The sequence below is a fragment of the Ambystoma mexicanum genome, chromosome 10, assembly GCF_040938575.1.
Source record: "Ambystoma mexicanum isolate Mex_15411 chromosome 10, UKY_AmexF1_1, whole genome shotgun sequence".
Lineage (NCBI taxonomy): Eukaryota > Metazoa > Chordata > Amphibia > Caudata > Ambystomatidae > Ambystoma > Ambystoma mexicanum.
The window spans coordinates 680,290,947-680,317,916 of NC_090932.1; the positions used below are offsets into that span (position 1 = coordinate 680,290,947).

The following is a 26,970-nucleotide window of genomic DNA, read 5'->3' on the forward strand; positions in this document are numbered from 1 at the left end:
AAGCGGTTAGCAAGTAGCTTGGCAAATATCTTAATGTCACTATTAATCAGAGAGAGGGGACGGTACGAGTCGCACTGCGTAGGGTCTTTTCCTGGTTTAAGAAGCACTGTAATCAATGCCTCCCGGAGGGACGGTGGGAGAATGCCCCTGTCGCATGATTCTTCCCAGAGCATTAGTAGGTGTGGCGCCAATTGGGTCTTGAATAGCTTATAGAAGTCCACCGGGATCCCATCGGGGCCAGGGGCTTTACCGGATGCCAGTGACTCAATGGCCTCCACAATTTCCTCTAAGGTGAAAGGCCTCTCGAGGGAGGCGCTAGCGTCGTCCGACAAAACCGACAGAGGAAGACCCTCTAAAAAGGAGTTAATGTCGGAGACCTGGGAACTGTCTACCTCCGAGTACAGGGAGGTGTAGAATGCAAGGAACTCGGAATTGATTTCTTGAGGGGAGGTGGCAAGTGTGCCATCTGGTCTGGAAATGGCCGGGATATGGGGGGCCCCGAACTCGCGGCGCAATAGTCTAGCCAGCATTCTGCCGGGTCGTTCACCCTCGCCATATTTTCTCGCTGATTGGGGGGAATCTAGGAACCTGGCCTCGCGCTCAGCAAGGCCACGAAACCTGTCCAACTCAGAGCCCAGGAGCGCAAGTGTGGCCGGGGAGTGGTCATCAGCGTATCGGGATTCGTAGACGGAGAGGGCCCATTCGCAAACAGCGATATCGGCCCGAATGTCCCTGAGTATGCCACTGCACTTAGAGATGGCAACCCCCCTCTAGTGTGTGCTTTAAAGGCCTCCCATAGCACCGCGTATGTTGGAACAGAATGTAAGTTAAACTCAAAATATTCCTCGATAGAAGTCTCAAGCTCAGACACGAAAACTTGGTCAAGAAGCGAGTGGGGGCTCAGCCTCCACTGTCTAGTTTTGTTGGGGTCTAATCCCCAGTTCAAAGAGATTAGTACAGGTGAATGGTCCGATAGCGTCCTGGGGAGTATGGCTAAGTGGGTGATGCATCTAACAAGTATATCTGTGACGAGCCACCTATCTATCCTAGAGTGGGAGTCATGCACTGAGGAGTAGAAGGAGTATGTCGGGGTACATCAGGCGCCAGGCGTCTACCAACGCCAAGCGGGGGAGCGAGGTAAGGATAGAATATGCTGCCCTAGAGAGTTGGCGGGGGCGAGAACCCGATCTATCCAGGTTGATATCCAGTATCGTGTTGAAGTCACCGCCCCATAGAATGGGAATTAGAGGGTAGCTCTCGAGCAGAGTGGCCAGGTGGAGGTAGAAGTCAGGGTCGTCGACGTTGGGACCATGTATGTTCAGAATGGCAATTTCCTGTTGCTGTAATATACCGGTGATGAGCACAAACCTACCGAGTGGGTCTATGTGAGAGTGCTGACATGTAAACTTCAGGCTTTTATGTATTAGGGTGAGGGTGCCCCGGCTTTGGGTGGAGTAATTAGTATAATACCTCTGGGGGCGCCATTGCTTGGCGAAACGCTCACAGTGTTCGGAGCGAGCGTGAGTTTCCTGCAGGCACAGGATCTTCACTCCGTGGCGCTCAGCGTGAAGCTGAATCTGTCGCATCTTTTTATGGTTGCCGAGACCCCTGACGTTCCAACTCATAAAGGCCAGAGTTGTATCAGCCATACTTGAAGGGGTGATGGTGGAATAGATAAGAGTGGATTCCAATAAGGTGAACGGTGTGTACCCATGGAGTATGCGGTCCTCTGACCATATGTGTGAATTGATAGCACGTGGTGCCCGTGGTGCCTCTGAAAGCTGTCAAGAGTTTTACAAACCATAACATTCCCAAATTACCCCCCACCCACATCCCTCCCCCAATCGGAAGGACGAGACCCAAACATAACCACAACAAACGTAAACTTATAGGCATCAGCACCAGGGGGTCTGCTTGCGGCCGGGCAATGGCGCGCCGGACCGGGAGAGCGTAAGGAGAGTTATGCTACGTGGTAGGATTAGGCAGGGCATTTACAGTGTGTGCGGGTTACCTCGGGTCCTAATCTGTGAAAAAGTGGGGCCAGCAGAGGTTGGGGTGTCGCCGTGTGATAGGACGTGGTAACCACATAGTTGGGTGTGTATTTAGCTAGAGGGGACATGTGTCCCGTGGTCACAGCGAGCAAAGTGAATGGAATTAAATGTCGGGTGACTCCGGGAAGGGACCCCTGAGAGATGGTGATTACAGTGAGCGGGACAGTAGCAGGGTTCGAGATACACCGGGACACATAGGTGATGAAACGACATCGGCAACATGAACCACTATAAAGTACGATGAATAGGGGCCATCGCGGGGGGGGAGCGCCGTGGCGGCCCCACCCCGCGGGGCAATTACAACAGAATCATTGAGAAACCATACAACCCATATCAACACTGTCTACATCAACCCGGAAAGTGTTCATCTATAAATTCCAAGGCTTCTTCGGGGATAGTGAAAAAGTGTGTTTGATTAGAGTGTACAATCCTCAGTTTGGCGGGAAAGAGCATGGAGTATTTGACCCCTAGGTCCCGGAGTCTCCTCTTCACCGCAAGGAAGGTCTTACGTTCTTGCTGCACAGCCACAGAGTAATCCGGATACAAGTGTATCCTTGCAGCCCCAAGATGAAGCTCGCCCTTGGCCCTGGCCGCCCGGAGCAAGGCATCGCGGTCACCGAAATTGAGGATTCTGGCAATGATAGGGCGGGGTGGGGCACCAGGCCTGGGTCTAGGGGCCAAAGAACAGTGAGCTCGCTCCACTGCGAATTGTGCCGAGAGGTTGGGGCTATCCAGGAGGGTCAAAAGGGTGCGTTCCACGTAGTCCTCCATGGGCTCCCCGATATCGTCCTCGGGAATGCCAACAATGCGGAGGTTATTCCGCCTGGAGCGGGATTCAAGGTCGTCGTTTTTCTTTTCGACCATAGAGACCCGGCTGGTCAGGGTGGTCACAGCTGTGCGAAGGGAGACCAGGTCGTCCTCTGCGGTGCTGACCCTGGTCTCGATCTCAGCGACCCTGCTGTCTGTTTTTTCAATATGTGCCTTTATGGAAGAGATGGTCCCGTTCATATCGTCCAGCTTAGTGTGGAGTGCAGTAAAACCCTCTCGCATGTATTCCATCATTTTCTGCGAGTCGTCTGAGGTATAGGGCGTTGCGATGACTGGTGCCTCTTCGGCTAGCGGCTTGGAGGGAGTTTTGGCAAACATATTTAGCGAGGCCTGCCTCTTGTTAGAGCCGGCTCCCTTGGTCATGGCGATAGGACGCGTCTGGTGTCCAGGATCAGGTGCGGGTGTGGCAGGAGGGCTTCCAATAGGCGACCCGTTAGGCGGCCAGGTGGGGAGGAGGGAGGGTATGGAGAGCAGCTGAATGTGTTTGGGGGAGAACCGGGGGTCCCCAATAGAGAATAGCGGGTGAGACCGCCGGGTCCAGGACCAGTGGGGTAGGTCGGAAGTGAGGCTGCCAATGGTGTGCAGGGGGAGCTCAGTAATTGTAGGGGGTTAGGACCCCTCCTCCAGGAATGCTCCGGGTTATTGGCGGCCGCCAGCAGAAGCCTGGGAATGCTGGAGAGCCCACGGAGTTGGCTAGTAGTGGGTCGGCTGGTAAGTAGAGCCAATTGTTCGTGGGCCAAAAGTAGCGGTGAGGGGGGAATTAAACGAGGGCCGCCCAGCGAGGTGATCAGATCCAGAGTTGGGGGGGGAGGGGGGCAGGTGAAATGGAGGCCAGAGAGAGCCGTGGTGTCCCAAAATAAGTGTCCGCCGGGGCTCAGGGACCAAGGTCGGTGCAGGCCGAGACCACAGGAGCGGGCAGGGGGCAGCACCGTGGTAAGTGCGGCCCGTAGGCTTGGCCGCAGTCCAGGCCCGCAGCAGATGGGAACAACACCAAGCGCCCCCCCCCGAACCCCCCTACCTTGCCGCGGATCAGAGAGGGCGCGCCCCCCCGGGGGGGGGGGCGCCGCAGGTAAGCAGGTATCAGATGAGCAGGTGTCCGCGGTGGGGGGTCCGCTCCCCGCGGCTCGAGAGAGGGAGCAAGGCAGTACGGCGTCAAGGGCGCCGCAGGTAGGGGGGGCGCCGCCGGTAAGCGGAGCAGAGACGCGGGTGTCCGCGGTGAGGGGTCCGCTCCCCGCGGCCCGCGACAGGGATCCAGGCAGTTCGGCGTCACGGGCGCCGAAGGAGCTGGACCACACAGGTTGGAACAGGTCCAGGCAGGGTGCGCGTGGTCCACAGGAGAAGCGATGAGGCCGAGGATGGAGCGCGGGAACCGGCCAGCCCGGCCGGCGAGGAAGGCTCTGGTGCCCCTCCCCCACAGCGGCCCGCTGCGCTGCGTCCTGACGTGGATGGGAGAGCCGCAGCCGGTGGAGCCGCGGGCGGGCAGCCAGGCGTAGTAAGACCCCGGCAGAGTGGAGGGCAGCAGTACGGTCCACAGGAGGGGCCGCGGGGGCCAGAAATCCGCGGGAGTGCAGCGGATGTGCTGAAGATGAAGCACCGCCCGCACACGGGAGGACAACCAGCGTAGAAGAGTGCTTTTCAAGTGGTCGTATGCTCTCCCAGCTCGGAGCTCCGCAGTTAGGCGGCCATCTTGCTTCGGCGCAACAGCGCCCCCTCCAGCCCCAAGGATTTTAACCTTTTTGAAGGATACTAAAATAACTTCACCAAGTAGAAAGCGAAGATAAGAAGAGCCCAGCTTGGACAGTGAGGATGATGAACCCATGATCAGGAGCTCAGTCTTACTCTTGTTGAGTGCAAGGTTGTTATTCAACATCCAGTCCTTTATGGACAAGTGCACACGATTGAGCTCAGCTTCATCCAATGAGTGAGTACCCACCACGGGGACGACACACTGGGTGACGTCCGCGTAGTTGGTGAACACAAACCCCTCTTGGTCCTGTAATGCAAAGAAGGGGACCTTGGAGCAGTCGGCAGAGCACTCTGTCAGTCAGACAGAGACCCGACCCACGCAGAAGCTGGAGAAAAGCTGACGGTAGCCTGACCTCACAGAGTTGGATGGTAGGGTCCTTCAACTACTCGGATACTGACCGGTCAAGATGCCTGCACAGCCAGAGCGGCGCAGCAGGAAATGAAGAGAGTGACGCGAAGAGCGTTCGTAAGAGCGAACAAGACCAACACCCCAGGAAGAACCAGTGACGTGCACCCATCAGAAAGAAGGTAACATGTGCAACAGGAGACCCGGTAGGGGTTGGGAAAGAGGGAAGAGTGCCACAGGAGTAATCTCCCTCATCGCAATAGTTGCAAGAGAGATATCAAGGGTAAAGATTGCTACAGGAATAGTCTCCCTCACCAGAGGGATTTGTGATCTTCCTTGTTGCAATAGACGAGAAGCAAAAGAAAGTCCAGGAATATATACAACGCTGAGAAAAAGTAATTGTTGGACATTTAACAGCCCAAAGTCGTCCCTGGGAGGAATTACAAGGGCTTATCAGAACTATTGCTGCAGACCATCAGAAATAATCCCTTTAAGGCTGAACCAGTTGAACCAGGTGAAGGGAGTCATTCTCCTGGCTTCATGTCTTTTTGTTGAATATCTTTCATTAGTTGTAGGTCAGAGTAGGATAGTTTTGGACAGAGGACTGATTCTTTAGTTTGACAACCACCCTGACAACGAGCACCCGAGTTAAAATTCAGTTGGGTATGGCAAATCTTCTAGATATTGGGAAAGATAGGTCCTTTTCTTATTATTTGAATATAACGTGGTTTTTGAAATGCCACCCCTTTGTCTGACTCCTTCTGACATACCACAGTTCTCCCGTTTGCCCACTGTGCCTGGTGGCAGTCCACCTTTTGGCCCTGGTCTGCATCAAACATTTGTCCAGTGGCGATGCACGTTCAGGGTCTCCTAATCACAGAGGCAGTCAGACTGAGTTGTCTCTGTCACTCCCATCACAATTGGGAACTCCACCAAGTGGTCTTGGAGAACATTGTTTTGCTTCGTGGAGTCCAGCAAATACACGTATTTGCAGCAAGTCACAAGTGTTGTATCTTTGTGTCATGTATAGGAAAATAATTTACCTGAAGCCTTTTTTCTGGATTGGTCCAATAAGTTCATCCACACCTTCCCACTGCTGCCTTTGATCAAAAAAGGTTCTTCCAAAGTTCTGGCACAGGGTGAATATGGTTGTGATTCTAATCACTCAACTGCTTGTGCCAGTTCTGGTACCCAGAACTACTTGTTATCGGAAAAGGGTATTTCTGGATCTTTCTTTGAAGGAAGACTTTCTGTCCTAGGAAAAACGTTGATCCTCCTCTGCCTCCTACCATTGCTCAGATTGAGAGGTTGGTTGCTAAAGTGCTAGTTTATGCTTGTGAGGGGATTTTTGGGCCCAACGTACATATTGTGTGCAGATTCAACGAGGAAACCATACACATTTAAGTGAATACTCTTTTGTCATTGGACTTGGGTGAATAACCTCAACCCTTGCACTGCGATCATAGACAGTCTCCTGCAAACCATGCCTTTAAGCTGTTGAGGCCTATTTGAACAGAGGAGAAATCTTTTCAGAGTGAGGCTATTAGGTACCATTTGACGTCCTCCTTCAAATTTACCCCACCCTCCCCTTAATCAGACTTGGATTTTCCTTGATGATGAGACCATTTGAGATAATGGCTGTCTGTGGCCTTTGCCTAAGTTACTGGAAGACTGTTTTAGTTGCAATCACTTGTGCCAGAATAATGAGCGGGTCTCAGGCCTAATCATGTAAAGAGCTTTGACATTTTTCTTGCTGATAAGATGGGTCTTAGGGCAGTTCTATCCTTCATCTTTAAGGTCCTCTTTGATTTTCATTTGTATCTGCTTTGTTTTTCAGTCTTGGCTTTGTGGTTCTCTGACTAAGCAGGCCTTCAGTTGGAGAACAGACTATTTGGATGTGGCAAGATCAATGAAATTCAGTTTAGACATTACTCCGCATTTATGCATGTCTGATAATCCTTTTGTCACTCGCAGTGGAGTTTCACCTGGACTCAAGTCTGCTAAGGACACTATTGCCAGATGTATTTGTCTATGCATTGCTAAGGTATACATCCTACATGTTCTTCCTACTTTGGAGAATCCCATGTACATTCCATCAGATCTAAGGCAACATTGGTAGCCTTCCAAAGGCATGTGCCCATCTCGAAGTTCTGCGGGGCTACTCCTGTTGTGTTGTGCAAGCAGTATTCCCTGGATGTCTCCTACAAGTGGAATGCTTCTTTTGATCGGGATGCTTCTTTCGACCAGAACGTGTCGTATAACCTATTTGCTTGAAACTACCTGCCATATGCTGCACGTCCTCCCCATCAATATATTTTTCTGTGCTACCTGTTTCCATTACTTTGGGAAGGAAAGAAAGCCAAATAAGAGTAAAAAGAAATGACAGTGAATCTCCTTCCTTAACTCCCAGCCAGATATTACCTTGTGCAAGTATATTAGTGTTATTTTTATTTTTACTTGTTGTAAAATTTGAAAACTAGCAGTTGGGGCATTTTTGCCTAGGGTATCATAGCCTACCAGCTGCATAATGGTGGGGTTGTAGAGCTCATTGCTTATTGCTGCTGCAAAGCACCATCTGTGTAGCAGGTTTGTGGCCCAGTCTGGTGTGGGAGGAAGCCTTTCCCAACAAATTGAGAAGGAGGAAGACCTAAGGTGTTTGAGTACCTGAATCATATTAGGGTAATATTCAGCTACGTGTCCATTTTGTCCTGTTGTGTTTTTTCTCTATTTGACCTCAATGTTGCATTGGTATGAAGAATAAATGATAATGTATTCAAGTTTTTATTTGATATGTTTTATTTATTTTATTTGAGTTTTGGGGTGATTTGACACATTTCTGAGTAATGGGTTTAGTAACCCAAAAATAAACCTGCTCAGCTTAGATGATACTCTGAACAACAATTTGGTTGATTGCAAGCAAGATCTTGAAGCTACTTATTTGTATTTTCGGAAGCATAATCTATGAATTGCAAAACTTTCATAAGTTATTTTGGTTGTAATTTCATTCCTTTGATGCATGCTTGTGGTATGAGGTAGTGAAATGGCACATTCTATTGATGTTATTTATGGCCCATGTGAAACAAGATGTCATACTTCTCATTTAATCTGCATTGTTACATTGAACAGACTTTACTTTTGTTTTGCATTTTGAATAATAAAGGAGCATTGTTAGTGAATACATATATTGTAGTCCATTTTGTGTATTCTAATCCACACTGTGTTCAGGCATCTCCACCCAGTAAAGTGTTGTTCAGTGCACACAGCCTCAAGAGTTTTAACTTTCATGGCACACTTCCTTGATTGTCTTTGGCAGATAATCCCAACTAAGAGCTGTCGACCACAACTCTGTTACTGTGTGACACACTCCGCCAGGGTTAGACCATTCAGATTATCCCTCTTACACAGAGGAATCTCCTCAGACGTTTCTATGGGCCAGAACTGTCAGCTTTTCCCCTTTTGCCTTCGGGGTTCCTTTGAATCTTATCCAGCCAGGACCATGTGGTTTATGCTTCTTGCCCTGGGCGCTTCCTCTGCCAAATTTTCCTCTCCATACCTGGTCCCTTTCGGGATACTGTAAGTAGAACTTCCTAGCCAAAGGTGGTCCTCCTGCGCATGAGACATAGGCTCTTGTCAGCTACACGCAGGTGCAGACTTCTTTAAAACTCTGGTGACTTTGGAGCCCACCGTCAGGCTGCTCTCTTGCGCCTTCCCTTTAGTGTCCTGTGCCTCTTGCCAGGTTCTGGGTTAAGGCCCTGACAAAGCTCCTTACTCTCTTCTCTCCTTCTCAACTCCGTGTGTGACTTATTTGTCTTGACCACCACCTCCTCTCCCGCTCCTGCGTCTCTCACGGGTAAAACACCAACTGTGTAGAACACTGTCCTTGCTCACACTACTTGGTAGCATGTGCCACTTTTTATATGCTGGCTGGGGCACTAATTGTTCCAATGAGAGTTTGGATTGATGGGCATATTTCATGCAATTGTTATATGCTTCACGGTTCCACCTGTTCCCCAGGTAGATGTCTACTTAAGTATATTCAGGTATTGTGTTTTCCTCAATGATTCTACTGGGCTAATGCCCAAGCCCCAGCAGCTCAAAGGCTCAGAGAGCCTATTCGCCTTCTTGATCAGGAATGGGTATAATGGCGTCACTACACTCTGGCTGGCAAGTTCTCCAGAAACTGTGTTTGTTCACTCAGGTTCAGTTTGTGGAGTGCACAAGTGCCCGGGGTGCTTTTTGCTTTTCGACCTGCACTTTTCCTAGGTCTCCAGTTCTTGATCCACTCAGGGCCTTGCACAGCAAAGGTGTACTCGGCTCAGAGTCCTACTCCAAGAACATACTTGGCGATTAAGCCCTGATTAAGTTTTCTCTTTAGCACATCATCTCTAGGGTGGAACTTCTCTGGTTTTCTTCAACCAACACCTCTTCCCTCTGGATTCGAAACTGCGTGGTACTTTCCCTCCATTCTCATGAAATACATTTCCTGATATGCTTTATGCTACAGTTCTCCATGCAGGGGTGATTGCAGGGTAAATGATGGGTCTTCCAAGAGAGAACTGGGGGCGCTCTGGGGGATTCCTCCTATACCACCTCCAAGGGATGCACCACATAGCTGGTTGCGTTCCCTTGCCCACTGAGATATCTAGTTGCCCTCCACGATTATGCCAGAGTATATGACTAAACTCTGCATTCTGGTCACCACTGTTATTTGTTTGTTGGGATCCAGTGGCGCCTACATTAAAGGTTGGGAAATGGCGCTGGCCTGAAATAACATTCTAAAAGACCATGATTGAATACTAGTGTTAGCATTTCATGTATTGTATTATTGCTTTACATTGCGTGACCTTAAGTTGGTGGCATTAATAAATATGGTCCCTCGCAGACATTCATTTATTTAATATTCTAAAAAGGTAGCAGGCGCTCCTCTCCAGAAAGAACATGGCATGATAACCTGTTCTGAGGTGAGAGTTTGCAGCACACGCGTTTTGCTCACTGTGCTTTTCACAGATGGGAAATATTCATTTGCATATCAGTCTTTGTCCCGCCCCCATGGGCAGTCCAGCACCGAAATGCTATGGCAATTCCTCTCTGAACAAGAGTACCAAAAGCAACCCCATACACGTGTTTCAGCCTTGTTGGGCCTCATCAGTGAGGTGAAGCTTTGCCTCTCTGAGCACAGTGAGCAGGGAGTCCACGTCTGGTTGCCCCCAGGTAACTCAGGGTGACCAATATTCTTCTAATTTCTTTTTGGAAAGATAACAAAACATACTTGCAAATAATGGAGATCATTTGTTGTATATTGTTTCAAATGAACAAAATGTGTTTGATTTGTCTAGGTTGATGGAAACAGTAGCACCTTGAGCATGAGTGTTCACTTTAAACCACTGAAGAGGCTGGTGGAAGAAGCGACATTTAGTGAAATCCTCATTCCTTTACAGTCAGTGATGATTCCTACTCTGCCTTCCACACCCGGCACCCATGCCAGCCATGAACCCTTCCCTGGACAATGGGCGTATATCTCAGGCTTCGATGATACGGTATAGTTCTATTTTAGACATTCAAGATGTACTGTGTATTGTAGCATGGACATTAATCTGTTTTCCTTTATTTTGAAACTGAAAGCAGAAGTTTTACAGGTTGTAGGTGCAAATATACCTTCAATTTTGGTAATCAACATTTACGGTGTTATATGAGGTTTAACATTTGCTTTTGCTAAGTGTGATTTTCTCTGAAGCATAGGTGCAGATATGTTTTGGTGGCCTTAAGCCATCCAGTGCTTTTGTGACATTAATATTACATTTTAAGGCCTAAGATGTTCAGGGCTGTGTACTCTGGCCTTGTCAAGTGGGGACGGGAACTCCTCTAAACCGGGAATGAGATGCCTACCAGGGAGCAATCCAGAGCCAGTCCGATCCCTCAGGATGACTGTGACAGTTGAGGGGGGCCTAATTCATGCCCCCTCTTTGTGCCAGTATGCATTGTTGCAGTACAAGCTAGTCTTACGCCATGCCTTGCCAGCAAAATGCTTCCCAAAGTTTTTCTATTTCTTATTGGAACGACATACTGAGCTGATGATGCAACAAGAACCATCAGAGAGAAAGCAGTCCTACAGCGCCCCACGTTTTCTGTGCAAGACTGCCATTGTTGGAAGCTCAGCCATGTGTGAACAATCCCCCTGCAGCCCGCATAGCCCATCATCCAGCGGCCGACTTGGAGAGCGAGAGGCCTCTGGGAAAAGAGCTGCTTATGTGAAGCGGCACGGCAAAGTCCTAGACCACCGGTGACTGAATAAAGGGCCACAAACCCTTACCTTAGGGGAACTTGAACCCCCTAACACGAGCAAGAACATTGCACCAGTTCTTCACACGTTGAGACGATAGGGCCAGTTTGGCCCTTGGAAAGCGAACCAATTCAAACAAGAGGGGAGCATAAAGAGCAGGACAGGAAACGGGATGTTGTGGGTGGTGCGGGTGAGGTCAGACAAGGTGCCACACCAAGAGACCAGCAGGAGCGGCTCGGTGTAGAGGCAATTTCTTGATGCGGTAAGGTATTCTTTAGTGAGTGGAAGTGGTACTGCAATGTGAATGTGCCTGGTAGTGTAGCAGGTGTGTCGGTGAAGTAGTTTAAGGAGTGAATTTGAAGTATTTGAGACTGAGTGAAAGGAGTTTGTCTGTGCAGTGGGTGGGTTGAGTTGTAGGGTGGAGGGAGTAATAATGTTGATGAGGAAGGAGTGAAGGTGGGATTTGTGGCGAGGCCTTTAAGACATGTGACACATTAAAGAGACAGAGGAGTAGAGGGAAGTGAGTTGGGGCGGATGGAGTTGGAAGAGGAGAGTAGTCAAAGGTAAGGAGAGGAAGAGGAAAATGTGAGGGTACTAGAAGAAAGACCAAATCAAGTAGAGTGTCTGTAAGGCACACTCCCACACCCCTTGCAATTATAATGCCAGGAGAGAGTAAGAAAAGCTAGGAAGTCCGAGAGGGGGCTTAGTTGGATAAGGCCACATGCCTTTAGGTAGACATTGCAGCTCATTTAGTGGATAGTGTACTAAGGGTGAAAGAATTGCTACATAATTGCCTGGGATCAGGGATGTCTAGGTTAAGGAGGAGACGCGTTACTAAATGAGAGAGGGAGGGACCACCATAGGGCCCATTGAGAAACAAATGAAAACCCTTGAACCCTTTCTATGATTGGGAGTATTTATTGTGCCATCTATGAAATTGCTTGAACTGACCAAAAAAACAATTCCTATAATAGTGCCTCGATGCCCGCGGGCTGTGTGAGCACTTTCAAAATGCAAATAAATAAATAATGAAGTAGATTTCCCCACCAGGCATCTCTGCCACAGATATTCACTTTCCACAAATGACTGGGAGTGCACGAACATTTTAAATATTATTGATCATCTTGATGACAAATTTGGACAATATATAATAATGTGCTTCATTGACTCCATCTCTCCCCGGTTATTACAAAATCTACAGTAACCTATACCAGTCATGTGTGGATTGCGCCTCCTAATAATTTTACCCGTCAAGTATAGATTTCATAGAAATCCACAGAATTCTTGCAAAAGAACGTGGGAATAGGTTAAGATGATGCGCCAAAACTCCCAGTTCAAACCTCAAAATTCTCAAGGACTTAAAACTGACAAGCTTCTAAGGTTTTCATCCAGTCCCATTGTTGCAAGACTGTTTTCACCCTGCCTGGATTGAACTGCAGATCGACCAATATCTGACAAAACATTTCTGCAGTAGCCCAAAAAAGCATATAATGCCAAATTCTCCCCGTTACACACTGCTACTGCAAGATCAGTGTATAAGGAACCCAGAGGAAGATTTAAAATTCCATATCGAGTCTGCAAGTACTTCCATTTAGCTCTATACGCCAGTGAGTTAATTCCCAGCTCAAAGCTAACAGCAGCGGTGGCACAGCTTTAGGAATCCTTAACGCTCGTCACCAAATATAACTATATTTTATGCAAGGTGTCCACAGTCCAAGGTTGTATAACTTCACTGCCATAAGTAAGCTTGGGAACAACCTTGCCTTCATAAAATGTAACCAAGGTAGTTAGGGAATATCTGCAGTACTTCAATTTGATTGAAACCATCTGTGATGCCATAACTGTGGCCTTAGTCATTAACCAATCATGGTGATTCCTCTTGCATTGTTTACCTACAGTGAGAAACCCCAAATATATAACACTCCCTACAGTCTTCAAACTCTTTGAATTTAGATGCCATGTAAAAGACTTAGCTATGGTCAGGATCTTCGTTTTAGCAACGTTTATTTTTAGGGAGTTTACATCTGTATATTCGGCAAGCGCTGGGATTAGTCTCTGCAGACCTATGGGTGTTAAATCCAAAAGTAGGAAATCATCTGTATACGAAAGATAGGTGAAATGGTTTAGATCTCTGTTCGGGGAAGCCAATGATTTACCTTTGAGATGTTCCTCTACATCCGACACAAGAGGCAGGGGTCAAAATGCATCCCTGCTTCAGTCCTGTACAAGTGTGAATGGCCCTAGATATGGTACCTTTTTAATCCAGTCTAATTTGTACATTTGTGTAATTTTCAGGGTCATTCGGGCGATCGAGGCAAGTTCCTGGTGGACCAATTGGATTCTCTAGTATAACCATGTGAGGTTGCTCCCACCAGTGCACTTTTATGTTTGTGTGTGAACGTTTTTCAAAAGGGGAGTGTCATTGACAGATTTCAGTGCGAGTAACATGGGCATGGTTTTAGACATGATCCTTTTGGAGCATCCCATAATCAATTGAGCAGTGCAGAAGAGAAAAATCAGCAAAACATGAATCGGCAGCTTGAAAATATATATATATATTTTTTTATTGGTTTATACAAACCTTTAAAAAAAACAAGTCTTAAAATAAAATTCACACATTTACACAATTACAAACAAACGCATCATGAATGACGAAAACATCGCTCCAATTATAATAAAATGAAAATCAGTCAAACACTATTTGAATAGATGGAAAGCCTAAAGAAGTACAGATTTCAGTCCCCATTACACACTGGATTTAGTAATTTCTTCTTCGATTTCTTTTAGAAGAAGTGTCAAGGCATAGGTAAACTTTTTGTTTGCTTCCATGAAGCATTCTTCCCACCATTCTTCCATTGTGTGGTGAGCTTTTTCTGCCACAATTGCTTCAAATAGTGTCTTTCTTATTGTTTTAAAAGTGTTACAGATAAGAATGTGATGCTTAATATTTTCTTCATGATGGTTACAAAACCTACACTTTGGATCGAGCCTCTTATATTTAGGCCAACGCATAATCACTTCTTTTGTTTTGAATTGGTTCAGTCTGAATTTCATGAGGAGTATTCTTTTTTGTTTATTTGGACATTTTTCAAGGTATTCATTCAGAGATTTGTAGGCTTTTCCTTCCAGAGGAACATTTTTCATTAGCGAATATTTTGCTCTGCTCATACCAGTGTTTATCCAATCATGTTCCCACAATTTCTTCTTTTCAGCATCTGGATTTTCAACCAGGATGGTCTTATCACTGTTTATATCAGCCAAAATTTGGTGGAATTGTTTTAACCAAGCTGAAAAAACTGAATTCGATTGTTTGTTCTCTTGATCATGGAGAATTTTCATTTGCGGTGTACAATTGGGCAGAATTATTTTTCGAAAGATTGCCAAGGTGTTCCAAATGATCTTTGCATTAATTGCTATTAGTCCCAATTCGGATCGTACTACTGCAGCTGGAATGCCCTTCCCCACTTTTTCTTGACCAAAAAATATTTTCAAGGGTACTCATACATGTGGGCACTGTGAGGGTAGAGAAGTAGGACTCTGACACAGTGTTGGCATGTTTGTTGGTATAGAATTTTATTAAAGAGATAAATGAAAATCCTTTCTTGCCCTATTTCTAAGAGGAGTCTGGGTTCCCCTGCCTCAACTAAAATTCAAATGAGTGTTAGAATGTCCAAAGTAAAATGTCCACCGTCCTATGTCAGAATCCGAACTCATTCCCTTGCACCATAAACTAAACTGAAGAAGTAGTAAGTTCCCTTGGCTCCAAAGAGCAATCTTCTGGACATGAGATCTAGGCTTCAAGGTATAGAGTTGAGAGTCCTCAAAATAAAGTTCAAACCCAACTGATGGGGGAATGTTTCCCTTACCCTGGCCTTACTCAGGCTGATATGGCGTGCACGTCCCAGGCCCCTGTTACCAGACCTGGTTCACTCCACTAGCAGGTACTGGGCAGAGGAAGAGGGAATGTACTTCTCTTCCTATTTGGTGGGGGTCCCAGACCCCGATTCTTGGGCTTCTTGGGTTTCTCCTCCTTTCCCAACAACCCTGTTACCTTCAGGTTTGTTGTTAGGTCTTCATTGCAGGTTTGGAGCACTCCTGCAGCTCCTTTCGGTTTTCTGTGTCTTCTCTCTGGTTTTTCCCTTTCTGCAGTGGCTCCACAGCAGTGGGTCCCAGACCCTGGTTACCGGACTTCTCGTCAGGTAAGGAGCATCCCTGTTACTTGTTTCTGTTCCCCACGTTCTTTCTCTCTCACAGGCTTCTCTCTGCGGTAGCTCTGAAGCAATGGGTCCAGATCCTGGTTACTGGACTTCTCGTCGGGTAAGTAGCGTCCCTGTAACTCAGTTCTGTTCCCCACATTCTTTCTGTCCCACGGGATCCTCTCTGCAGTGGGTCCACAGCGGTAGAGGCTGGCCGGTTGGAGTCTCCCTCCTCAATCATGTAGTTTGAGAGCTGGCCTTGGACCTGCCCTCGTCCCTCCAGCTTTCCCTTTGGTCTGCCAACTGCAGGCCGACAAGAATCGCTGCCTCTGTGTCCTGGTCGGCATCCTCCTCTCTGTCCCAACGCGGATGGCTTCAAGGCTCTCTGCTCATCTGGGGAGAATCTACCCTTTCTGGTAGTCCTTCCTTGCTTTTAACTTTAGGTTTGTCTTACTTGGTCCCTGTTGTCTAGACCGCTCATGTTGGTTCTGCAATCCATTTGGTTGGGATCTGCAGCTCTTCCTCGTTTTGGTGGTGTCAAACACTAGTTCTTTAAACTCCTGTCTATTCTTCCTCATTTCAGTGGTTTCTATCTCTGTAGTTCTATAGAAACACACAGAAGATGATAATAGAGATAGAGATGGTGGGGTTGAAGGAGAGGGGTGGGTTTTAGGTGTATACCGCGTTCTCCCCGAATATTCATCACTGGTCCTATAGGGGGTTTCCCTCCCCATGAGATCCTCCCGCCGTTTACCAACTCCATGGGGACTATCGGGTAGCAGCCTCACCTCCCTGGACTCATGGAAAGGGGCTCCACCCAGGGATGCAGCAACGGCATCCTGGGATTCATCACAGCACCCATGAAAACAATGGCATGGTCCAATCATCTTCTTTATTCCAACCCTCTTTTTTCATTTTGGTATGCAAATTGTGAATTGCATGTATTGCCTGGGTAAGTGTTACATTGTCTGCGTCGTTGGAAGGTGTATAAGTGCAGCAAGTGCAGCAAGAAGTTCCCAACTTTGCGCATGCGCCACCTTCCATTGGAGTTAATAAATCCAAAATGTAGCGGTTTTGAAGAGTGGTCAGTCTAATTGCTCTCATTTCTATTTCATTAACCAGTTTTATCAACTCCCAGCGTGTAATCTGAAGCCATTTGACTTTGGCTATTTTTTGTACCCCAAGAGTGAACATTTAGGCAAAACAGGTTTCGGCTTTGCTAAATAATCTGTATTTATCGGGTATATAAATGAGCTTGTTGCTAGATTCCTGGGACAGGTAGTTGCTACAGCGGTGGCGCTGTATGTCCAAAGAGTGTTGTCCCCCCCACCCCCCCGGCTGATGATTAAGGGCACAGGCGTTGTCATAGGTTGCTTGCTAATTGCTTTCACGTTACCAGCTGGATCACGAACACGGGGGCATGTATCGTTGCCACTGAACATAATCCTCTCCGGGATGTGGGTAATTTCACAGAAGCCATCCCACCATAGATCCAATAAATGTCCAGGAGTGTTTCTGTACCTCCTTGGATGTCTGGGAGAGCAATCATCTTGTCACACAATTTGTTAGTGCCCACACACACAGTGCAGTTGCCTCTGAAACACAAGGAAAATCGTGTAAGTACAATGATCTTTGTCTGGGGTTAATATTGATTGAGCCACATCCAGGACCTGACCTATTTTTCCCAGACAGCAGAACAAGTTTCATTTATTTGTAGTACTGCACTCTGTGGCAATCGAAACATCCCTCCTGCTTTGCACCCAATCAGCCATTTGATTTTATAGACAACAGTGCCTTTTAACTGTAATCGCCGTCTTTTTCTGTAGTGAAGCTGCTCCTGCCCTTCTTCATCAGAACATCGGAATATGGGTGGTACCATAAAAACAACCCAATACTTCCCCTCCATTTGTTTGATAGCTGAGTGTAACACTTTTCAAACTATCCTTCTCTGTCATCTTTTACAGTTTAATGTAATTGTTTTGATGTATCATTGTTTTAAATTTTACCCATTCTACCCACTGTACTTGAACTTTGTGTCCCTGAATCAGCCCTTGCACCCTACTTAAGGTTAGGTGCACTAAACACTGGTCTACCTGGGGTGGTATTTCTTGCAGTGTAAACATTCTAAGAGTGGCTGTTGCATTAGCGATCAATGAACAAGCAAAACAGGGTTTGCTCGATTTCTCTCTTCTCACTGACCTCATGTGGCGATACCACATGTTCTCATCAACATGGTGATGCACATCCTTAGATCTAGCTAAAATACTTTTAATTCTAGTCATGGAACCACTAATATTCACTGGCATATTTACAATATTAATATCATTATTGGACTCACCCCTAGAAAGAAACCATATGAATTTGACCATGAAGAAAGATAAAGATAGGAGTCAGAAGAAAACAATGTAAGACATATGCATTCTAATACTATCCATAGTCTTTGGAGGCTGTGGAGAAATGTCATCGTCGAACCACCCAAAAGAATGTATTTCTTTTGAAACAGTTAAAGGAATGATACTCATCTTATAATTCCCCCCACCCACCTTCTTCCTGCTGCTGTTAGGGAGGGCAGACCTCTTCTCTTTCCTGACATCGGTAGTGTGAATCCATGCCATCCTACCAGCGACATTGAAGGCTGTAGGCGTGACATAGATGACGTTGAATGGTCCCAGAGACTTTGGGTCTGTCCACTTGCGCACAAAGTACCTTATCCATCCCTGATCACCTGGGAACTGTTGTAATGGCTGTTGCTGTGGCGATTCCTGCTTCTGCTGCTGCGATGAGTCGGTCACTGGTTAAGCATTCTCAGTTTGGTGTGGCCCATTCTGGCGAGATATAAATCTGACAGATTTTGTTAGTACCCTCAGGTACCCCCCAAATTAATCACCTAAAATTTCAGCAGAATTATGTGCAACAGAGGCTGTGCTTGCGGGTGTGAGTGGTGTGTGCAGCCTCCTGCCAGTCACTATTTCATGCGGTATAAGGTGATGATCAGAAACAGGCCGGTTGCATAATGCAAATAAGGCGAGTGGCAGACAGTGTAGCCAGCTCTTCTTCAAAGTATCACATAACTTGCAAAGCTTTTGTTTTAGTAAACTGTTTAAGTACTCCAGAATCCCGGTGGCTTTGGGTGGTAAATGAAGCACACTCTCTCCTTTATGCCGAGTAAAGCCAAGATCTCTTTTAACATATTATTGAAAAAGTGAGTCCCATTATCTGATTACAAGACATCACATATTCCCCACCTGAGAAATACTTCATACACTCGAAATGTAGCTGCCGATTCGGTGTCGGTGTGAACACAGGGACCTGCTTCAAGCCATCGAGAGAATGGGCATACAACAATAATTAAATAACGGAGGTTACTGCACCTGTTAACCATGTCAACCTAATCAATGTGCAAATGTCAAAAAAGGCCCTGAGGGGCAGAGCAATGTGGCTTTCGGAATCCTGAGAGTACGACCGTGGTGGAAAATTTGACACATAGTAAGTACAATTGGAAATAAAATCATCAACATGTTCCTGAAGGTTTGGAATTAACCACTCTTCCTATAAATCCACTGCAATGTACTGTTTGGTTGTGTGTGTAGGGCAGTGCCACCCCTCGAGAGCAGCTGTAAGTAATTCTTGGGGCATCACTGGTTTCCCTGAAATATTTTGTCTCCATATTAGATCTGTGGGGGGGACACATTGCCCAGAGCTCCTTCTCTTGCTGTGGATTGTGACGAATCCTATGGATCCCTCAATGAAGCCCTGCCTAAAGTCTCCTCCGAGGTGGCCTGGGAAAGGCAGACGCTTCCTGATCTGACCTTGGGGGTGGTGTACTGCGGGAGGATCCCCTGGGAGGAGACAGGTCCCAGGGTGGTGAGGAGATACCGTGGGATGAGACACTGTATTTGTCCTCATAAGGGAAGTTCCTTTCTGGGGTGCCAAAACACCGAATGGCCTACTGTCATTATAATGTCCCTGACAATACAACATCTGTGACCCGGTGTACAAGTTCTGTTATGAATAAACCTTGTTAACAGAAAGATCGTTTACAGCGTTTCAGGATGAACACCCTCTTTACTCCCAAAGGTATAAGGTAAGAGAATTGGGTAAAAATGCCTTAAATCTGATGTCTTCCTCTATAACCACACATTCTAAGTGTTCATCTTTAAATGACTATAAGCTAAATAAATCTACCCTTAAAATCAATTAATTACCTAAAAGAAATAACTTTGTTGAAGGAGACTACAAGTCCCGTAATCTCAGGAGTGCTGCAGTTGCAGTAGTCATGCTATTAAGCCTAAAAGCCCACACCTACAGGAATTTGGGAGGCATAAAAGGCCCCCTCAGTTGCAGGCAATTGGAAGGAGCTGGAACTGTGACTGGAGTGCGAGTTGTAGTAGCAGAAAGAAGAAGGCACGAAGCTGGCAAACCAAACAGAAGTGGGAGAAAAAGAGGGACGCCGGAACAGCGAGACAGTAGCTTTCACCTGCTTGTTCTGAAAGGGTCCTGTTCCCTCAAACTCTGAAGTGCAGTGGCTGCGCAGTGGAAGGCATACAGGAGAGCGGTCTTTCCCCATGTGAGCCTGATTGCGGTGGTTTCTGTGCAGCAAACGTGTTGGAGACTGAGGCGAGGAGCTGTTATCAAGCCATAGATCTCAGGAGCGAGAGGGGTGCCTTAAATGAGTGGCCGAACCAAAGACACTTTCAGAGAGGAGGGGTGCGGGTCCCTAAGAAGCCAGAATCAGTAGAAGTTCTGACAGAAGTTGGTGAAGCGGTGCGATCCACAGAGCAATTGTTAAAGAAGCTGGTGAGTGAAGCCTGGCATTCTAATACCTTGCACGGACATTGCAGGCAACAGTTCCCTCTTCACTTGCTTGTGATTTAAAGCGAGTTGTTTGTTGAAGCTATTATACATGAACAATGGAAAAGTAGCACTCGTGTATAGTAGGTAAATCCTTTTACTCGCATGGAGAGCAAACGCTGCTTAGACCCATTGTTATACCCTTAACAGACTGTATCTACCTGAAGGAGTGGTTACATGTCACTAATTAAAAAGAGTGAACCCTGCAAAGGCCATTACCAAATACCTAATCTTGATAAAACAATAGTTGAAGTCTTTGACTCGTGAAAACTATATCAAAGAGTGGTTGTGTGTGCCTAACTGTGATTCCTAAAGAAAGGCTGAACTCTATGCTTTGCTTTAACGTGGCATACCTTTTCATCTACAAGAAGTTAAAGTGTATCTACTATTGAAGAAGAGAACAAGCATTGCCCAAGCCAAGAGCCTCTCTGTATTAAACATGAAAATAGCCTTTCTCAGAGTCAAAATGCAATCTAACTATTGCTGTGAAGTTACTAGCAGTTCATCTGGCCTACGATACATGTATGCAGGCATTACCTGAAGCTAAGAGAGTGGCACACAGTCTTCTGGGTAATTACTTGGGCTGATAGCTGGCAGAAAGGTACAGGTATAATTGGAGAAATTAAACTGGCTGCTTGTAAAGACAGTTTTGAAGTTGGCACAACCTGTATTGCTAAAGACTGTGATTGACAGAGAGAAGTGAGTCTTCAAGGCAAACCCAGGTTGTTATTGTGACAGACAAGAAAGGCAAAGAGGTTGCCCATTTTGAAGAAAGATATTCAGCGGAAGAGTGCCTTGCCTACTTTAAGGTGTGGAAGTACTTTAAAGTATATCTTGTTGAAGCCTATCTAGAAGTACAAATCAGTAAAGTTGTAGTAGTAGCCCAAAGTACGGAAGCTATGGTGGTATATCTGGTTGTCTGTAGATGTAGTAGCCTAAACAAATTGGAGTACTGTGAAACAAAGGTGACCGTTTCTAAAGGTGAATTAAATAGAAGTGGAGTTGTTGAAGCGGAAGCAGCAGCAATGTGAAATCATCCTGACAAATATACCATTGTGAATTCTAAAACTATAACTAAGGAAATACTAACTGTTAACCAAGAACTGTGTATCACTGAAAGTTGTGGATATTGCATTTCTTTTGAACTGTGGCGAGTCTTCTTGAAAAGGTGACAAATCATCATGGTTGGGATTACCATTGGTGCTATTTGGTGAAAGTGAATATTTCACCAAGAAGAAGAGATTTGCTATCATTGGAACTTTGGTTAACAAACCTTACTTTGACTTTGAAACATCAAAAACTGATTTGAGACTTTTCCTTCTTTGGTTGAACTTTAGCAGAGTTGACCTTGAATCCTGGGGAAGGGAATACACTAAGGAAATCGGCAGGTTATTCAGAAACTGTGAATGTGTTGCCATATATTTTATTTGTGTATTTGTTGCTTAGTGTAAGGGTCCCGATATCCTGTGGTAGAATGTTTTCCCTTAGCTTTGGTTAGGCATGGTAATCCTCATCAGAGTAGGGAGTGTGAGCCATTTTACTACATTTATTTTTAGAATAAAATTGCATATTTGGATAAATCATCAAACAGTTGTCAGCCTTGCATTACTGACCGCTCACAGGAGCTTGTGCTTGTAATTAAATGAGCTCGGTCAGGGGAAAGGGAATTGTAAGGATTAGCACTTATTACTGGTTGTTGTGACAATTCAAGGAAGGGATACTGTCTATCATCTGGGATATCGGAGTAGGCTGCCTCTTTTGCTGGTTTGTCTACTGCACTGTTGCCATGAGCAATTGTGTGGGCTACACACATAACTACTGCCACTTCTGTAAGGAGTGCTAGTGCGTCAATCTCGAGTGTAGAGCTGCATGTTGCACATCTTATTTTTTTCTAGCACTCTCCTACCTCCTCTGGATAGACCTGAATGTACTGTAGACATGACATATGTTGAATCTGAATAAATCATTGTGGGACATCCTATGGGCAATTCTAATGCTCCGATAAGGGCCACTACTACAGTTGCCTGCACTTAATAACGTAATGGTAGGAGCACCTTTTCCAATTCCTTATATTTCCCTGAGTCGGGGCTCACCACTGCTGCTCCCTTTTGCCTTTGCCCCGTGCACTGATCGATTGTTGATGAACCATTAATGAAGAGTACTTTTCCTTCCCTTAGTGTGTCTTCCCTTACCTCGATACTGTCACCTGTAGTGGCTTCATATGTAGCGCAATCATGCATTATGTCATCTGGTTCTGCAGTGTATGTTGCTGGATTGACAGTGTGGCACCTGACAATGTGAATGGAGGGGTTGGCCAAAATAACCTCATGCCCTGATGCTCGTCGTGTAGTGAAAGTTGATTTTGATTTTTCCAATATTGCAAAAACGTGAATGTACTTGAAAATGGCGAAAGGGGAAAGTCCACGGTGGGAAAACCCGAACTTTATTTAAACGTATTTCCTTGTGGACATTTTCATGTATGCCCCTCTCTGTCATTAATTCACGCCCCCTTCCACCCTCCCCCCACCCTTACTTACCTTACGGCAGCACACTTCATTGTCTCCATGCGATGCAAGTTCCTTCCACATAAGTAGACGTGAAGTGGCGCTGCAGGGTCCTTTTTTTTCCTTTTTTTTCCATTTCTTTATTTTCCACAAAGCAGAGGACACCCCAGCAATCCCCAATCGCATTACAGCGAATAAGGGTGCGGGGGCACACCCACAACCCCTGCTACCCTTGTTCGCTGTAATGGGAACATATGGCATAATTGTTCGGTTGTATGTAATTTTCATATAGCCGAAATTCGACCAATTATGCCATACATTCTTTTTTTTTTCTTTCAACATTTTCTACGGATACCCAAAAACTGCATGCTTTACATAGAGTGTGACCGTGCATTCCATGGTGATGCTGGATGATTTCTGTATTGCAAAAGCTGCTGCTGCCAGTGCTTGCTTACATGGGAAGTGTCCTTGCATTACTGGTTCACACATCCTACTGTAATAAGCCAAAGGCTTATGTCCCATTGAAGTCAGTTGGGTGAGGACAGCCATTATCACTTGACCATTACAATGTGAGAATAGGAAGAATTGCTTTTTGTAATCTGGTTTAGCTAACATTGGTGCATTATTGATCCCATTTTAAGCTCCTGAAATGATTGGATCATCTCATCTGCCAAGCAATTGCTCCCTTAACTTTGTCCTTCCTTCAAACCTTGCAATAGGGGTTTAGTGTGAGTAGAATAGCCAAATATCCCTGCTCGATAGTAGTTGCATAACCCTAGGAACTGTTGCATTTGTTTGGCTGTGGTGTGTGTTGCACTGCTGCCCTTTCTGGTGTCGCTCTCCTTCCTGCTGATGATATTTTCGTCCCCAAATACACAACTGCTTGCTGGCAAAACTGCAGTTTCTGTTTATAGCCCTTTTCTACCAATAAAGCTTTTCTGAATCTTTACTACATTGTTCTTCTGTTGGGCTGCACACTTGTGGATCATCCACATACTGAATCACTGTGCTCTGTACTTGTAAGTTTCCTAAGTCCATTTGCAATACTGTTAAAAATGCTAGGGAATTCAAAATACCCTTGTGGCAAACAAGTGTATTGAAATCTCTGCTCCCTGTAGGTAAATGCTGTGAGGGGCTGGGACTCTGGGTGTAATGAGATGCAGAAAAATGCATTCTTGAGATCTGCTACAGTGAAATGAGTGGCCTCTGTGGGGATGTTACAAAGGATGGTGCCAGGGCTTGGGACCACTGGGAATTCTGCCTCTATAATGTTGTTCTATGTGCAGAGGTCCTGAACCATCCTCCAAGAGGACCCTTTTGCTTTTCTGACAGGGTATATGGCCGTTTTACTTGGTGATTCTGATGGCTGTATTATGTCCTGCTGCCATAAAGCTACAATGGTGTCTTATATCCCTCTTATGCCACTTTTGACATTGGATTCTTCTTTACACAGGGCAACACTGCACCAGTTTTCAATTTGATATGATCTGCCCGCTTGCACATTAACAGTCCTACATCGTTGGTGCCACTGGTCTATAACTTACTGGGCACCCTCTCTAAATTCTTCTGCATCTGTGGTGGTCATCTTTGCAAGGTGCATGGTGTGGTGTACTTCCCTGTGCTCTACAATTATCAGGCAGGGTACGGATATTTCAAATATCATCTCTCCATCTTCTGTGTCTTCAAACAGCCGTTCATCAGAAACATCCCCCCATCTCTGTGTTGGGTCATTGCTAAAAAACGTGCACCATTCAAGTTCTTCTTTGTCAAAACCAGACAGTATTACAATATCTCCCTTGGTGATCACTGCTTCCAAATATCTTGATAATGGCACCTAGCGCCCTTTCCTGTGGGACGGATGGTCTGAATAAAACGCAGCAGGTGTGTGCCAAATCTTGTCATTTATCCCTGACACCCATCCTAACACTATCGATACCCCATAAAGGTACAAATCTAGATGGAGCGGTACGCCTTGCAGGGCATTGTCACTGCACAGTGCTTGTGTTAATGCTACAGCCCTTGCGTGGTATGTTCCTGTGGTAGAACACACTATACCTTCTTCTGTGAATGAGATGGTCAAATTCAGATTGGGCCTGAGGTCCCAGACCAAAAGGTTCACTAGGGTGTCTCATGAATACATTAAAGGTGCGCACACTTCCTGTGTCCCTACAGTGATAGGTAAGTCTTCGGTGAAAGGAGGCGATACAAAACCCTCAGAAAATTCCTGCATGTCCATTATTTTGTCCCGACAATAGGAACCTTCCTTCCCTAATACAGGACTTTGTAGACCCTGTGTCGACCAAAAAAGAAAATGTTCTATCTCCTGTCTTCACTCCCACCCGGGGTTCGTCATGTGGGTCAGCAGTAACTGATAGTACTGCGCCCGTCAGAGCTCCCTGTGGGCTGTCCTATTGTCTGTCACCATTCGTACCTGGGAGCGGGAAGGGATTGCCCCCAAACACACTCGCTTCTGTGTAGTGAGTTATCGCCCCCTGCGGTAAGACATTCTTATCCCATAACTGAGCCGGCAACTACTGCATATGCGATTGAATGATATTTGATGCTGAGTCTTGTACCGGCTGTTGCTCCATAGCACCCCGGGCATATGGGGCAAACTGGGGCTGTGGAAATTGTCCTACTCGAGGCCTTGAGGGCTGGATCCATGTCGGGTCTTCAGGACACTCCTCATTAATATTCATGATATAAATTTGCATTAATTTATTTTAAATGTATGCACATGTCCCCTCATGAATATTAATGAGGGATGTTCGAGACAGCAAACAATACAGGGATATCTCCAACATGTGGAATGATACCTCAAATCTGGGGTACTTTGTCCTTTCTGTTACCTTTCTATACGATATCACACAAAACCGAAAACGGATAGAGCTTCTCTTGGCCCTATGAAGCGCTGTGGCACAGCCTATCTAAAAGAGATGGGTAAGGAGAGACTCGCCCTTTTCCTACAATGAGTTAGGATAGTTTAAAGCAAGTACGTGACATATTAATGTCCTACTAAAAATACAATAAAAAATTGCAGCTGGGATTCATTCTATCCGGACTGCATGCTTTGGTAAGTCAGGCAGTTCACGTGGGACTATGCGTCAAAAGGACAATTTATTTGCCCTCCGTGAAGTGTGTCTGGCTATCTCAAGGCTAAGAGCAATAGAACAGTTAAGATTTCAGATTTCACTCTCTTACTATTGTTGTACACCCTCAGACCAGCGCGGTTCCTTGAGTCTCCGTCGCTCTCAAGGAACCGCGCAGGATGCCCATACAATATCTGGAGGTGCAATAAAATCACCCCAGAATAAACAGAAGTGTCAACACTTGACCAACCACTCACCTAGCCGGGCAGATTGCGAGCGTGGCAATCAAACATCAGCAAGTTAAAAAGAACTCATGCAGGAGCGCCCACTCGGCGAGCATCCCGTGTTTGTGCTCTGCCAGTCTTTCTCATGAAAAAGATTGAAACTGACACACCCCAGATGGGGAATGAGGCAAATAGAGCAGGCTGCGAGAGTTCAAGGTAAGGTTTATATAAGTAAATGGCATTCAAAGATCTCTGTTGCCTCCGAGAGCGCTCTGACCAGAATTAAGGTTACAATACATTTTATAGGACAAATGACGCAACTAACATAGGGTACTACGTTGGTCCCGGATTGGACAGTCCGTATGGTGCCCAGGGTGTGGGCGGCATCTCTTCCTCCGGGTTGGTTGCTTGGTTGGCGGGAGGATGGAAGTCAGGCGTATGTGCTCCGAATGGGTGAAGGTCAGGTCACTGTGAAGCAGGGTGGCCACTAGCTAAGCTAACATAATACATTCTCAAAAATGCATGCACTAAATAATAATCGTTCAAAGTCTTTGAACAAATTATCATGTCTCTATAAACTTCACACATGTGTCTATACTATCAATAACATCGGATTATAAAGGCCTTAGGTTAAGGGCCTTGAACCCTATAATAACACTGGTTGAAGTGAGGGTCTGTGTTCATAAGAATCTCTGGTATGTTGACATTTGTTAGTGGTAGACAACGATATACTGCAGCAGGGGTCTAATGTTAGTTGGGGATCTGTTGTGTGGGCATCATGGCGTGGACAGCGGTCTGGCACATAAAAGGAATACCTTGCAGGGGCAAGGGGTCAGAATGGCAGTAGGTTTCCAC

The 26,970-nt window shown here is 46.1% G+C and overlaps 1 protein-coding gene across 3 annotated transcripts in view; it reads left to right on the forward strand.

Annotated features, from left to right (window-relative positions):
- The window catches only part of ATR (ATR serine/threonine kinase), a 1,676,349-nt gene that overhangs the window by 1,345,050 nt on the left and 304,329 nt on the right, over positions 1 to 26,970 (forward strand). For all 3 annotated transcript variants that reach the window (XM_069618270.1, XM_069618272.1, XM_069618271.1), the window contains one exon: positions 10,308 to 10,508. In XM_069618270.1, coding sequence (XP_069474371.1) covers positions 10,308 to 10,508 — 201 coding nt within the window. The remainder of the gene's footprint in view (positions 1 to 10,307; positions 10,509 to 26,970) is intronic.